The sequence below is a fragment of the Leptosomus discolor genome, chromosome 3 (assembly GCF_034619465.1).
Source record: "Leptosomus discolor isolate bLepDis1 chromosome 3, bLepDis1.hap2, whole genome shotgun sequence".
Classification (NCBI taxonomy): Eukaryota; Metazoa; Chordata; class Aves; order Leptosomiformes; family Leptosomidae; genus Leptosomus; species Leptosomus discolor.
The window spans coordinates 36,943,364-36,958,705 of NC_141393.1; the positions used below are offsets into that span (position 1 = coordinate 36,943,364).

The 15,342-nt window shown below is 35.9% G+C and overlaps 1 protein-coding gene across 2 annotated transcripts in view; it reads left to right on the plus strand.

The window, feature by feature from the left end:
- Positions 1–15,342, plus strand: part of EIF2AK4 (eukaryotic translation initiation factor 2 alpha kinase 4) — a 40,189-nt gene that overhangs the window by 20,115 nt on the left and 4,732 nt on the right. For both annotated transcript variants that reach the window (XM_086463549.1, XM_086463548.1), the window contains exons 19-34: positions 74–175; positions 791–841; positions 1,799–2,035; positions 2,655–2,730; positions 4,408–4,529; positions 5,706–5,755; positions 5,849–6,017; positions 6,500–6,616; positions 7,325–7,390; positions 7,940–8,110; positions 8,688–8,822; positions 8,957–9,064; positions 9,817–9,945; positions 11,554–11,640; positions 13,002–13,114; positions 14,717–14,775. In XM_086463549.1, coding sequence (XP_086319675.1) covers positions 74–175; positions 791–841; positions 1,799–2,035; positions 2,655–2,730; positions 4,408–4,529; positions 5,706–5,755; positions 5,849–6,017; positions 6,500–6,616; positions 7,325–7,390; positions 7,940–8,110; positions 8,688–8,822; positions 8,957–9,064; positions 9,817–9,945; positions 11,554–11,640; positions 13,002–13,114; positions 14,717–14,775 — 1,792 coding nt within the window. The remainder of the gene's footprint in view (positions 1–73; positions 176–790; positions 842–1,798; positions 2,036–2,654; positions 2,731–4,407; positions 4,530–5,705; positions 5,756–5,848; positions 6,018–6,499; positions 6,617–7,324; positions 7,391–7,939; positions 8,111–8,687; positions 8,823–8,956; positions 9,065–9,816; positions 9,946–11,553; positions 11,641–13,001; positions 13,115–14,716; positions 14,776–15,342) is intronic.

The window sequence follows — 15,342 nt, forward strand, 5'->3', positions numbered from 1 at the left end:
TCTTTCTCTGCTATCAGCTTCTGTAGAGAATTCACAGGCATTACATTTAAGTTTCCATTTTTTGCTTCCTTAGAAAGTGGACCTGTTTAGTCTGGGTATAATATTCTTTGAAATGTCCTACCATCCCATGAGTACTGCATCAGAAAGGATCTTTGTGCTTGGTCAGCTAAGACTGGTAAGTACACAGATATAAAAGATACTAATTCTGTGCATCAAATAGCTCAAGAGAAGTAAAAGCACCCAAAACATAGCAAAAATGTTTTCACAGGAAGTGCTTAAAAAAAAAGTTTGTAAAATGTATAAAGAAAAGTGAAGAATAAAATTGGTGCTGGCATTCCCTTAATGCACTGTGGATTCCCTGATGGTATTGCCGTCAGTCAATGTTCTGTCTGTGAAATTAATTATTATAGTGCAAAACACTGGAGGTGTAAACGTCAGAGACAGACATCATGGCTTTAGTACACCTAGGTTTAGACCTGGTGGGCCTTTCTCAGGATCCAGTTGGTATTTGTAGTTGGTAAATGCTTGTGGTTATGAGTTGTGTCTTCATTATAAGAAAGATGATAAAAGCATTTCAGTGACAATTCTTTTTCCTTTAGCTCTTCAAACTAAATTTGCCATGTCGGTGTTTTCTGTTTGGTTTTTTGCTTTGGGGTTGTTTTTGTTGTTGTTCATGGGCAATAAAAATGCTTAGTTTCACTGTTTAAATATGTAGAAGTTAAAAATAAGACTAGCCTGAGCGAGCTGGATTGTGGTAAATCAAATGTGGGTTTTGTTTTTGTTTTTATAGCCCACTATTGTGTTTCCTAAAGACTTTGATGAAATCAAGCATGCAAAGCAGGTAATTTTGAAGACATTTTAACCATTAGGTATTCCCTGTCAAGAAATGTTAATTATTATTTTTCCTACTTAATTTTAAATTGGTAATCTCTGCCAAGTTGTTATTACATGACATTAGGACAAATTAAGGAAAAAAAAAAAAACTCAAAATTGCATACTAAGTTGATATGGAAATACACTTAACCGCAAAATTGCCTGAGCACAGTCATAAAGAAATACAGAGTTCCCTGGCATTCTTTTTAAGCTCTGTGGGGCAGTTTTGACTTTTAGGCTCAGACAAATGGCAGTTATATTGTTTAACTCTTAACTTAAACTTTTGAAAGAAATCTGTGTCCTAGAACAGAAAGAGGTGTATGAGCTAAATCGACTGCTCTGAGTTTGAAAAGAGCTGCCAAGAGCTGTTCTGGATGCCTCCATGGCAGAGAAATGAAATTATAATCTTTTCTGGACCACCTAAATAATTTTTTCCTTGTGCTAATGGACTCTTGTTGACCATTAGCATTAGCTTTTTGTCTGTTATGCCTGTGAAACAGCAATCTGCCTGTTACTAGTTCAATGGAATATGCCAGGAAGATCCCCCTTCTTTAATATCTGTAACTCTTGGGTCTGGTGTTATGCATGTGATTCTGCTTTCTGTTAACTTTGTTAATAATTAAGAGATGCCAGAGCTAGCATAACATAGAACAACAAAGGTTACTACATATTTTGTCACCCCAGGAGGCACATTTCTAATAATTTCTGTGTATTAATAAATTTTATTCAGATAATAACACAATAAAAGATATTTAGAATTTAATAAGCAAAGAATATCTACCCCAAAGTTTCAGATCCTGCTTTTTTTGTCCCATGTAGTGTCTTATATTTTTTTTTATTAATGTGATATGGTTGAGAAGTTTGTTGTAAATACTGCTACTATATAAAATTTTTCTAAACTATAAAATTTTGATTTAATTTTTAGAGATTGGTTATTACATGGCTCCTGAACCATGATCCTGCAGCACGACCAACAGCTGTGGAGCTGTTAAAAAGTGAACATCTTCCACCACCACAAATGGAAGAGTCTGAACTCCATGAAGTACTCCACCACACCTTAGCAAACGTGGATGGAAAGGCCTACCGGACTATGATGAGTCAGATATTTTCTCAGCGTATATCTCCAGCTATAGACTATACCTATGACAGTGATATGCTAAAGGTTTGTAGGTGTTTAGGGGATGCATTGGGGTCTTTTTGCCTGTGTTGGATTTAAAAACAATGTTTATATGGGTGAACTCTTGACATGTTGGAGAGAGTTGCATTATCTCTTAAGGTTAACTTTCACATTAGTTCCCATTTAAAGCTACAATCTGTACTGTGTGGGCTTGAATAACCACTTTCCATTTGAACCTTACATTCATTCTTCAATGAAGAAATGAGCAGTGTTTTATTGTAGCAGCTGAAGCTTTAAGATTCCATGCGGATGATTACTTTCTTTCTGAATTTCTGTCAAACTAATAGTACTGGCATCTGATTGCCAACAGAATGTGTTGTCTGTGGCTGTTTTCTTCCCTTTCTCATCATGTCAATCAATGTAGTCCTTCTCAGTTTCTCAACTCTTAAATCTTTCTAAATCTAAAGAAATACAAGGTAACACAGTACAATAATGCTTTGTATAGCTGTTGTTATTTTTTGTTATGTAAGCATTACAATTTATTGTAGTGGGACAAGATAGCAGAATGCTTATTGCCTATATTACATGGAATGATTGCCTATATTACATGGTGTTTTCATGGCATATGAATTATATATGTACTTTTTATTTGTGATGGTTTCAGGGTGGTTTTTCTATTTGGGCAGCCAAGATACAGCAGCATGTATGTGAGATTGTCAGCCGGATATTTAAAAGACACGGTGGGTGTGTTTACAAAAGTCATTCATTTCCTTTTTCGTGATTGAATGGATTTAAGAGAATGGAATGGTTTTATGCTATCACATGAGTTGGAAAATATGTTTGTTAGTTGCACATCATTTGCATTTTTATATTGTTTTTACTGTTATTTTGGCATCCCAGTAATAGCTGTTAACCTCAAATCAGAATGGCTTAAATTTTCTACAGAAAGAATGGTGAAAATGTTAATTATATCTTTGAATGTATTTGATTGTTCTGATAAGTCTGTATGAGCTTTTAGAGGTAGGGAGTGTTATGTAAAATCTAAATCTGAATACAAGGATAGCTCTATGGTGAAAGCCCAAGCATCTACGTAGCACAGTAACCTCTCTCTGAACATAGCCAGAATAGGAATGGCCTAAGACTGAGCATAGAAACAAAGCAAGTGTATAGTGGCACTTTCAGTGATACTGCAATCATTTGCTGTTCAGGAGCTTCCTGAGCCAGAGGTGGTGTCATGGTGTTTAATAGCCTTTGATGTTTTTTCTTTCCAGGACTCTATCCAGTCATTGGTTATAATAGTATTTGCTTAAAATAGTCTTTAAGAGAGAAAGAAAATTTATGCACACGCCGTCACATCTGAAATGTTATAAACTGTATTGTTTTGTCGGTGTTCATGATACTGTTTTATATAAAAATAGAGAATTTAAATAAGTAAACTGTGAGATTTCCTAATATATGTCATAATCTGATTAAGCATGATCGGTGTTTGGCAGTACAAAAGAATGAGAAACTGAGAAATGCAAAGTCAAGTAACGAGAAGTTACTCTCCCCACCCCCCCGCCCCATTTAAAGCTTGACAAGACTTTGGAGAGTGTTTGTCGGCATTTTAGAGATTGACATGTTTTCATTCTTTTGGAAAAAAAAATGGGGGATTTTGGATATGTATTTTTTCTGTTAGCTTGTATCTTCCATCTGTAATGGTTGGAAGCATTTCCTTGTATTTGAGGCTTCTTTTTTTTTCATGATTTAAATGTTTATGTTGGAGACATAATTGAAGACACGAGTAAAGCTTCTATAATAAAACAGCTGTTCAAGAATCAGTAGAGAATTTAAAACCAGAAAGTATTTTTCAGTGATTAGTGATATTATTGCTAATAGTAAGGTTTCATTGAAGACTGGATTCATACAGATAGTTGGTTGCAAAATATTGCCAGGAAAAAAAGGTATTTAGGAGGTTTTAAAGTGAACCATAAACACTTGTAGTACATTTTTGAGACACAGGATGCAACATGTCTGAACAACGTTTGTTCTCTATGCGAGTGGCTCTAGACCAAAACAGTACAACTGGTATCTGTAGAGTTTCTCATCTGTTTCACATGCATGCTTTTGTGAACACTGGTGTTTAAAGAGGGAGGGCAAGGTGAGGATTCCACTAAGTCTGTGGAATTGGCAGTTCTCTGTTTCTCTGTGGGTTGCCTGCTGAGCCCAGGAAGCATGCAAGGTAGAACATCAAAGTTTGTTTGATGGCTCTCTTTAAACGGTGGAAGTGGCAAGTCGATTAAGGACACCTAAAACAATGTAATTTTCAAAAGGCATTGGTTGAGATTGTTAAGCCCTGCAGGGTGGTTCATGAGCTTGTAAAAATCAGATGTTATTTCTGAAATAGGAGATAATAGTATTTTACTTGTTCTGTGCAGGAGCCATCAAGCTGCATACTCCACTGCTAATGCCCAGAAATAAAAAACTGTATGAACATAATGAAGCTTCATATTTCATGGATCACAGTGGGATGCTGGTAATGCTTCCTTATGACCTCAGAGTAAGTAGTATCGTCTCTGCAGGCAAAGCTGGGTTTGAAGAGTGTTGTGGTGTTTGTAGGTACCTTTGATTCACTAGTCACAAATTTGGTTTAGGCTTATACTTCTTCTGACTGAATTAGTGTATCTTTCAGCGTCTGTTCCTGCATTCCTTAGTGCTGTACTCCTGGCCTTGACAGCTGGAGCCCTGACCACATAGGGAAGAAAGAGACTTTTTTCTCTTTCTCTCTCTCTCTCTTTTTTTTTTTTTTTTTTAACATAGCTGAAAATAATGCCGTATTATAAAGGTGATATATGTCACTGCTGGTTTGGGGTTTCTTCTTGTGGTTTTTTTTTTCTTGCATATATAAAAGACAAGATTTTTTTCAATGACCAGTGAAAACGCTAACTTTCCCATCCCTTATTTATATGTCTTTATGGAGAATGTGGGTAACAGTCTGTCCACTTCTGTGTTCTTCAAGCAGGTGTTGTCAAGGATCATTATACTCTTGAGAGGAATTGCTGTTTGCGGAGTTCAGATTTTACTGTCTAGGATTCCTCTATGAGTAATACCCAATTATATGCAGTGTTGGCCTAATTAATTACCTTGCACTTCGTTTAACACCTAAATGCTTTAAGTTATATTTTTTTGTTTGTTATTGGTTGAAGGTTGAAGAACCTGCCTTTTTATTTTCCATTTAAGGTCAGTTTGACTCGCCCTTCTTTTGCATTTATAACATCAGGCTATACAGTATGATTCACTATTAAGAATTTGTGCAGAATCTACAAAATTGATCTTTCTGTTGGAATTACTTGTTTTGGAAAATGTGTTAACCAAAGATTTGTTAAAAAATACTCCTTTAGATCTTTATGCAAACAGCAAAATAGCTGCTTGTACGTTTTAATATACTCATAGTCAATTTATGGTGCATTTTGCATTCATTAAGTAATTAAGAGATGTCCTTGTGTCCCTCTCTAAGCTCTTCTAGGAACTTGGCGGGGGGGGGGTTGGTGTTTTTATTTAAGGCTTGCAGCAAGGATGATGAGATTAATATTACTTGGCTATGGCAAATATTTAAGGCATGATTACACATATAAGAGTACAAGTGTTACTGCACGGTAGTAATTCATCTCCAGTTTCAGAGCCTAGTCAGACTGAATGTTTTGTTTCAACAATTCCCATGTATTTTGTTTTTCAGATTCCTTTTGCAAGATTTGTTGCTAGAAATAACATATCAAACTTGAAAAGGTAAGGAACATAGAGATGATGTTTTGCACAGATGCCGTGCTTTATGACAGTGACCACTGAGGATGCTGATTCGTTCTTCAATGTTTCCTTTAGGTACTGTATAGAGCGAGTTTTCAGACCTCGGAAGTTAGACCGCTGTCATCCCAAAGAACTCCTAGAATGTGCATTTGACATCATTACATCTACTGGAAATAGCTTTTTGCCTATAGCAGAAACAATTTATGCCATTTCAGAAATCATTCAAGAGTTTTCAGTGCTACAGGTAGATTCTCTAGTTATCGCCTTTGCTCTTCTTTCCATCCTAAAATTTTAATCTAAGTAAATACCTAGTTTAATCTGTTTAAAAAGGATAGTTCCTTTAACCTTAACAAGTACAGAACTGTTTTCACATTTTCTCGATAGTCAGTTATAGAACACTGTCATTTAAATAAAAAATATGTTTTGTAGATAAACTTAATGAAGCATAGGTTTGTGTGCAAAGGAAGTATTAATTTAATCCTTACAGTGCCATTGAAATAACGTCTTTCTTCTGTCAGGCAGGTGATTATTGTAGAATGGGACAACCCTTGCCATTCTTTAGTTATAGATGGAAGGTAAGGTGGTGGGAGGAGAGATCTGAAGTTAGTTTTGAACTATTACTAAATGTTTAGGAAACTCTTTTTTTAAGCAAAATAAAATGCAAGTAAAACTTCTTTTTTCCCCTATTCTTTCTTTGTTTCTTCTTTTTTCTTTACCTTTCATTAGGAAAGAAATTACAGTATTTACCTGAACCACACTGCCTTACTGAAAGCTATACTTTTGCACTGTGGGATACCAGAGGATAAACTCAATCAAGTCTACATCATTCTGTATGATGCTGTGGTAAGATATTAGTTACTAATCTAATCTGTGTAATGATCACTGTAAAGTATCTTACTTTGTGGAACTATCTCCAAAAAGGAGTTAACACCCCATTGCCAGCATAACCAGGAATATCCTGTTGATAGGTAAAAAGGCTTGGCTATCTTTGCGTTGTAAATTTAGATTAATTACTTTTCTGTTACTTCTGACTTGGGATGTTTTAGGATGATTTTTAAACGTGTATTTATGAGAGAATTATTCACCTGTATAATTAAGAACTGATAGGCTCTTCAATAAAAACTTCAAAATGTATCTTAATGTCATGTTGGTCTTTTCTACCTTATAAGCAGAGAAAATAGGTCAAATTCATTTGAATAATTAAGGTAATGTTTCAGTCCCAGCAAAGTGCCTTTTTTATTTCCTTTCATGTTACTCTTGTTTGTTTATTGATTTACATAAGCAGTTCCATAATTATGCAGAAGTGCTCTGCAACAAAGTTGAGATTTTTATACTTTTTGTTGCTTCTTGAAACCAGGCCAAATATGACCGCACTACAAGATTGGTGGAAAATGTGTTATTTATTGGTTTTATTCTTTGACAGTATTATTGCAGTTTGTAAATGCAACCTTTAATCAAAAGTATCGGGAAGTTGCGTTTTAATTCTTCTCAGTGATAGAAATTTTTTTCTAACTCAGTTGTTGAATACATTTGAATCTGTTTCTCTTGTAGACTGAAAAGCTAACTAAAAGAGAAGTAGAAGCCAAATTCTGTAATCTTTCTCTCACGTCAAATAGCGTAAGTAATTTTAATTTAGTTAATTTCCCTGTAACTTGCCATAAGTCAGTCATATTTTATTTACTTTGCAGTTTAATCAGCCAGAGTAAGGAAAAAAAAAAAACCTGTTACATCTGCTGTTCAAAACAGATCAGTCTCTTTGGAAGTGGTCTGATTTGGTTCTCTGTTCTCTCTGGCAGTCAGTATTGCAACTGTCCGAGTTTCTTCTTTTAAATGTATTTTTCAGACTGTGGAAACAAATGGTAAATGGAATACTGTACAGTAGTATTTAGTAAAACAAACTGAGAGAAATTTTAAGAAAAGTTATCTGCAAATGTTGACAAGTGCATAAAGAGTTGAGGTTAACTTCTGGACACCCTGATGAGATTTGTGCCTGTTCATTCCTTTCCTCAACTCACTAGGTAGAAACAGCCTGCTAGGCAGAACAGGCAAAAAAAGACAGATATTTTACTCATACAAAGTCAAATATTTTTTGCTTTTTTAGATGTGACCTATTATGAGTGCTGTCATTGGTGCTACCTTTGGTTTTTATGTGATTTTTGGTTTTAGCTTTCTCGACTCTACAGATTCATTGAGCAGAAGGGAGAAGCAAGTAATGTATTTCCATTTTTAAACACAATGATAAAACAAAAACCAGGTGTTACTCAGCTGTTGAAGCATGGCATGAAGGATTTAGAGGAAATCATTGGTCTTTTAAAGCAACTTGGAATAAAACTTCAGGTTTGTAGAATACTCTGCTAATAAATTAATGGATTTATAGGCTGCTGGGCCTTGTAATTTGCCAGGAAAGAGAATGATGAGCTTTTTCTATTCTAAAACATCATTAAGTGGAAAGTAATAACACTGGCATTGATTTTTTTTTTTTTTTTTTTAAAAAAAAAAGACACATTTTAAGAGTAAGACCTCTTCCAATCTGAAGTCTCTGGCTTAACTTCTGTCTGATGACATACAGGCTTTTTTTCCAACCAAGATTGAAGGCATAAAGGAATTTTTTAAATTTTGAAACAAACTATAAATACAGAAAGCTGATGACCATTAAAGGTCTCCCCTTCTCCACCTTCCTTGAGTCTTGCTGTTTGGGTTTTATGCTAAGGTCTCTGGGGATGCCTTAAGATTAAAGCATCATTTCCTTATTTAAAAATAATGGTACTTTAAGTTTTTTGAGATAAGGAGTGTTTCCGTATCTCTTCCTTATGTGGGAACAGTGTTTTCAATCCATACTGGAAATAGGAAATTAATTATATTAACTGGTAATATTGGTAAAGGTCTTGTACATGTATTCATTTTTATTTTACAGGTTTCTATAAATCTGGGACTAGTTTACAAAATACAGCAGCACAATGGTATTATCTTTCAGTTTATAGCATACATCAAAAGAAGACAAAGAACTGTGCCTGAAATTCTTGCCGCAGGGGGCAGATACGATCATCTGGTATGTGTTCTTCTCTTTTAATGAACTTAGATTTTTATTTATTTTTTAAAACTATGGAAAAAATACAAAACACCTTTTTGACATTCTGCAGAGATAACTAGTTGGGTCTTCAATTCTGTTTTTGTTGTTTTGAGATTCCGCAATTTAGAGGGCCACAGGCGGTAGGACCAGTTCCTTCAGCTGTTGGAGTCAGCATAGCTATAGATAAAATAACTGCTGCTGTTTCCGGTGTGGAGGATTCTGTAAGTCTGTTTTTTGGGAGGTGGGGGTTGGGTTGGTTTGTTTGTTTACTCCTGACAGTTCAGTTAACCTAATTGTTGCCACAGATGGGTAAAAAATAAGATGTTCAGGTGTGTTCCAAAATAATCCCATACTGAAATAGACAGCAAACATCAAGATGACATGTTGTCTTCTGTGTTTCTCTACTAGTATTGAGTAAAATAAGAATTAAGGGCAGAGAGGATATTCAGGCTTATACCCTTTTGTTTTTAATTTAAATGGGACCTTTTTCTCAGCCTGTGGATTCCTTCAGGTGGAAGAGTACAGCTGTAGATATTTAGCTAGATTATTACACTTTTGCTCCTACCATTTTGCCATTTATAAAAGTAGAAGGTGGAGATGCAAGGAAGATTAGGAAAATGGACTGCTTTGTACAGCATCACACAATTTCACTACATAGTGGAATGTGTATTTTATTAACTTTTTATAAGAATAAATGAACATTGCTAAGCAGAGTGGGAAGGAAGGAGCAGAATAGCCTAGGCTACTTTGCAAGCTGAGGCTGTGCAGATGCTTTTCGTCAGAGATTAAGCTTCAGTGACTTTAGGTAGGTTGTCGCTCTAAAAAGAGGTGGATCTAACCCCTTTTTATCAGCTTGATGCATTTTGAAAATTGTTAGTATATTTATCCTTCTTTGTTACTTCAGCTGCCTTATGAAGAGGAACGGGTGGTCTTGTGACTTAGATTGTCCCCCTTGCTTTTACTTTCACTTCAGGTTTCTGTCAGCTCGTGTGACCTGCTGGTTGTAAGTGTTGGTCAGATGTCAATGGGTAGAGCTATCAATATTGTTCAGAAACTCTGGACTACAGGAATTCCAGCTGAAATAATGTATGACTGGTCCCAGGTAGAATTTCTGTCTCCTTGTGTTAACTATACTGTTGTTCTCTAATATAAGTACAGCCTGACACCATCCTTTTTCAACTTCTTCTAGTTTTTATTGAGTTACAAACTGATAAAACTGAGCATGTAGGGTGCTATTCAGATACAATAATGTTAAGAAGGTCTCACTGGCCTTGCAGCATTCTTCTTCTCTGCCTCCGAGAACATTAAAAAGTGCAATGGAAGATCTTTAGGAGCTCCTCAAAGCACATAGGAATTAAGTGACCTTCACTAATTATGCACTGAGTGTGGAGTCCAAGGCCTGTTGAAATCAAGAGGGAAGGTCGCATAATGAATTTAATACGAGGCCAGTTAGCTCCAATTAAGTGAAGTGAGGCTGCTTCAAAGCAGAAGCATATTTTGTACCAGTGAATGCAGTAAGTTTTCCTTTCAATGAGGGCTGCAAGCAGGATCCCTGAATTAATGAGTTAATCCTTAGTAAAGGTCACTTTTGGAATAGAACGGTGGTATCAACTTAAATATATCCAGATGGCTGAAGACTATCAGCTACAGAGGGATATTGACATCATTCTACTGTTAGAAAAAACATTTAGTAAACTGAACTACTAGATAGGCTATGGGGCCCCTTTTACTCCCTGGAGAGATGTGTGAGAGGGAGAGGAAGCAGCAAGCTGAGTTGTGCCCTTTTTGCCCCAGTTGAAGCCAAGCACACCTTCAGCCACTACAACTCCACTGGAGTAGTGAGCTACATGGCAATGCTGAAGTCCCTTTTAATAGTGGTGGCAGTTACCTGAGGATTATCGGTCTGGTTCACCTTTAAGTATGCCGGTTGGTGACTAACAAAAGAAATGCTGTGTAACTGCCTATTCTGAGTCATGTGCTGCAGAGCAGTGTTGAGCTCACTCAGTCACTTGCCTGAGCTTTTTGTAATCTTTTGCTTATAACCTTTCCAATGGTTTCAGTCCCTCAGAATTGAAGAAAATCCAGATCATTATGCTTTTCCTGTGATCACCCTGGGTGCTCTTTGCATTTCTTAAGGAATGAAGATTTGGGTAGTTCTTGCCTCTGTCTAATGCTGTGCTGCAACCCACTGCTAAGTCAGCATAGCAAGTCCTTCCGTAAGCTCAGCACTGAGAATGCTGTAAGTCAGCCTCAGGTTTACATGAAACCTATCTGGAGTCAGCCTTCATGACAGAGCACCAGCCGTGCAGGACCGAACTATTACTTAAAGTTGCTGACAGTGAGGTGGTTACTCTTTGACTGATGGCACATTGCACATTTTTACAGTTATCTAGACCCTGCACTTCTAGATCCAGCTAGCGCTTCCATGTGGGAGCTGGGACTGCAGGGCCTAGGCATTCTCTCCATCTAGTGTAGGCTTAAGACAGATTTCAATTTTTAATGAGCATTAGGTGGGTAAAGATATGCATAAAGAAGCTTCACCTCCTGGACTTGTTAATAAAGCTTTCCTCTCTCAGAAGCTTATATAATCAGTGTAACTACTGCATATCAAGTTATTTTAATTAAGGACAAGAGATGTGGATTACTTAAGTGATCATTTTATAATCTGTCAAATTTCTATCCCATTCCCCTTTCCCTGTTCCCATTTTAGTCCCAGGAAGAACTGCAGGAATATTGCAGATGTTCTGGGATTACATATGTGGCTCTTGTGTCAGACAAAGAAGGAAGTCATGTGAAAGTAAGTATGGGACCAGAGGATGCTTGATGGCATTTCAGATTTATAATCCGTTGTTCTAAGTTGGGTTGGTTTTTTTTTTTTATTTTAAGGTCACGATTATTTTCAATAAAGTGTTTAAATAGATGGAATTCGGGTAAATACAGTTTCAGTTGCTAAGTAGTAGAAAGTTCTTCTTTAGAAGCCTGCTTTTTATCTCTCCATAACACTGTTACTTACAGACCTCCTTTGCTCTAGGAAAGTCCGAAAATTAGTGCAAACATTGCTTGACTTTGAGTCATTGGTGTCTTTATCTGGAAAAAGGTTTCTCTTGTCTCTAATTTCTTTGACTCTAAAAACCGAATTAGTTGACTCGGTGATCTTTCCAGCTGGCAGCTTTCCATGTTACAAAACAAATATAACTAACATGTAAATCTAAAAAAAGCCACGTAGTTCAAACAGGCAGAGTCGGAACCACACTCATCTCTGTAACCTAGGGTTAAGATGGAAAGACTGGACTGCAGCAACATGAATTACCACCTTCTGTGCGCTGCAGCCCGTGGTTCTTTTTAGAAGTTTTAAAATGTGCTTGATTCTGGATCATTAGGAAAAAGATCATTATTCTTTGAATAAAGATTCACTCTTTGACTGAAGAAAAAAGAAAAAAGGTAACATTTGACAGCATCTGTTGTGACCGTGTTACCACCTAGCCCATGTGCCTTACTAAAATATTTTTCACTTGTTATTCTCTCTCCTTGTCATTGTAACAGAGATAGCAAATAACTGTGCAATAACATGAGCAAATAACTATGATGAGAATGTGATATATCAATATCTTCCACAAGACTGTTACAGAGTGTTCTTTTGAATATGGCTTTATTGAAGCAAAACCAGCAAAGAACATGCTAATGAAATGAATGGTGGTGTTACTGATTAATCTCTTCCCAGTAAAGATGGAGCAGATACTCTTACGTTTTGAATGTTTGAGTCTAACTTTTGCAAACTGAAAGGCAAGCCTTACTCTAACAAAAGTCCTTAACTAAAAAAAAAAAAAAAGCCCCAAACCAAACATGCTATTATTAATATGGTATTTGCAGCTATAAACCATTCTGTTAAAAAAAATAATTGTCACATACTAAATGTAAGTAGCCAAGCTAGTTTAAGCTTTGGGAATGCAGAGGAAATTAGTTGGTTGAAAAATACTAAAAATTTAATCAAAGATTTAATTGGCAGTGATGGATTGGTAATGATGATAGCTTCCTATGTTTGACTGCTTCACCTTTAATGGGTCAATAATCCAGTTTGGTTTTGATTAAATTTGATAAGTTTATTCATACGCCATTTTAAGAATCAACAATCTTAAGAACCACTGAACTACATCACAGGTGAAATCCTTTGAGAAAGACAGACAGACAGAGAAAAGGATTTTAGAATCTGACTTAATAGATCACCTGATCCAGAAACTGAAAATTAAAAACTGTGACGAAAGATGTAGCAGGTAAGTAGCATAACATGTCAATGTCGGTAGTCAAAATCGGAAGGGAATGTATGTTTGTTTTAATGAAATAATTTTAATATATGCTTAGTTAAACCTTGATTTTATTTTATAAAGAGTAAGAGCTTTGCTGAATCTCTTTTGAGGGGAAAAGAAAGCAGAAGGCTTGGTTGTAGAATTTTATTGAGATTAAGAAAGAGACTGATTTCCCTAGCTGCTGTTAACATTCAGACATCCATAGTGCTTCATAAATTAAAAGGCCATGTGGTTATCCAGCTCAGATGCTACTAGAACACCAGTATTGTTTGTATGGCAGGACTGCCTGCAAGTCCCTGGTACTGACCAGAAGTCCATTACATTCGTATACTCTGTGATCAAAGAATTAAAGCGGCAAATCGCTTTCATTCTGAGGCTGTATTGATAGGGTCAAAATGAAGTGTAATGGTGGCACACCTGTACACTTTGGCAGAAGTGAAAGTAATACCTGGCAAAGACTTGAGAGTACACAGCAACACCCCATCATCCCATCTTTGTTCAAATTACTGTTTATTGTCACCAATAGAATTTAGAATGGAAATCACAGGAGAGGCTAGTCACTCTTGTGTCCATAAGCAGTATAGTTGTTATTCACACATCTGCCTTTGTAAATACATACTTATACACACATCTCTATATATTTACATGTGTACATATGTATGTATGGGCTGGCAGCAGGAACAGAGCTGGTTTAATCACACAAACTAGAATTCAGAAACTAACAAACAGATTTGACATCCATGGTATTTCTGAATAGACTTAACAATAAAGGAAATCATTATGCTGCAAAATGCTTAACTCGAGCAGTAGTTTGTGCAGGTGGTTGACGTCTCCTGCTACCCACCTCTTCGTTCTCCTTTGCCTGGCCTTGGCCAGTCTTGGCATTTAACTTCACAACTAACCTGATTCTTATGTGTTTTGTGACAGATCCACAGGATCTATTAGAAGATGTGAAAGAAAATCATTCTTTCTAAAAGTTACCTTATTTCTAGATCCTGAGAACAGAATATAGAAAAACTGTATTTGGTAATACTAAACAGAGAAATGCAGTAACTGTGATTGTAGTAACACTGGCAGATTTCTTTGTTAATGAATTCTGAATGTGGAATGTAAAGGGATCCAAACTAATTATTGAAAGCTTCTTTGAATATGTGTGATCTTAATACTAAAGTATCAAAATAGTATTTCTACTTATCTCACAGAAACCTGTAAGAAGTTGTAGATTAAATTAATAATTTAGGGAGAATATTCTTATTATACATTCTGGTGTTAGGATCTAAATCACTCTTGCATGATGAGGAGCACAATTTTTTTTTTTTTTTTTTTTGTATCTATAGGAAGCATAAAGATTGCTTCTAAGATCTGATTTTGTTACATAATTTTGTATGATTTCCTGTCTGTTCCAGGATAGAATTTAATCTGCGGGTATGTGCTGGGAAGTATCCATAAATTTCTTTATCTGTTGGAATGAAATAAGTATGTTTGTATGATAATCTGAAACTATGTCTTATTACACTATTTCTTCATTATTGTAAATTTATTTCCCTAACTGTCTTTGTTTATTTTTAGAGAAACCTCAGATAATCTTTCAGTAGCAAATCAAAAGGGATCGTTTACTAATATTTCAGGTATTTAGTCTGTAGTTACCGAACATACAAACTGTTTCGCTTTCTGCTTAAAAACTGTTTTATAAGAAAATACTGCTGGAACATAAATTTTAGAAGTATTACCAAAGTCAGAGCAAGAAAGTGTTTTCAAGCATTGCCTCTGGTTAGAGACACTTCTTCCTCATCTCCAGTGTTGCTCCAAGTAATCTAAACCTGAAATTCTCCAAACTAGCAAAATAAGTGCTCAGACAGAATATTTCCCATACAAGCACTCCTTGATGCAGTGATTCAAGAGCGGGGGGGGAAAGCCAAAAACCATGAACATTTCCTAGCTGAGGAAAAATGAAATGTCATCTTGAAAAATGATGTGACCTGTGACTATTACGGGGTTGAGACCCATGGACATTGACCTAATGTTCTCCTAAGGCTTTTTTTTTTTCTTCAAATGAAAATGCCTTTACACTTCTAGCTGCAGATTTGCATTCCTTAGTTTGATAATATTTAAGTATTTGTTGTGTGGATAAAGTTTGGCTTTTTGGATAATTATTTTATTGTATTGCAAGTGCTGATACAGTGTGTGGTGGTGGG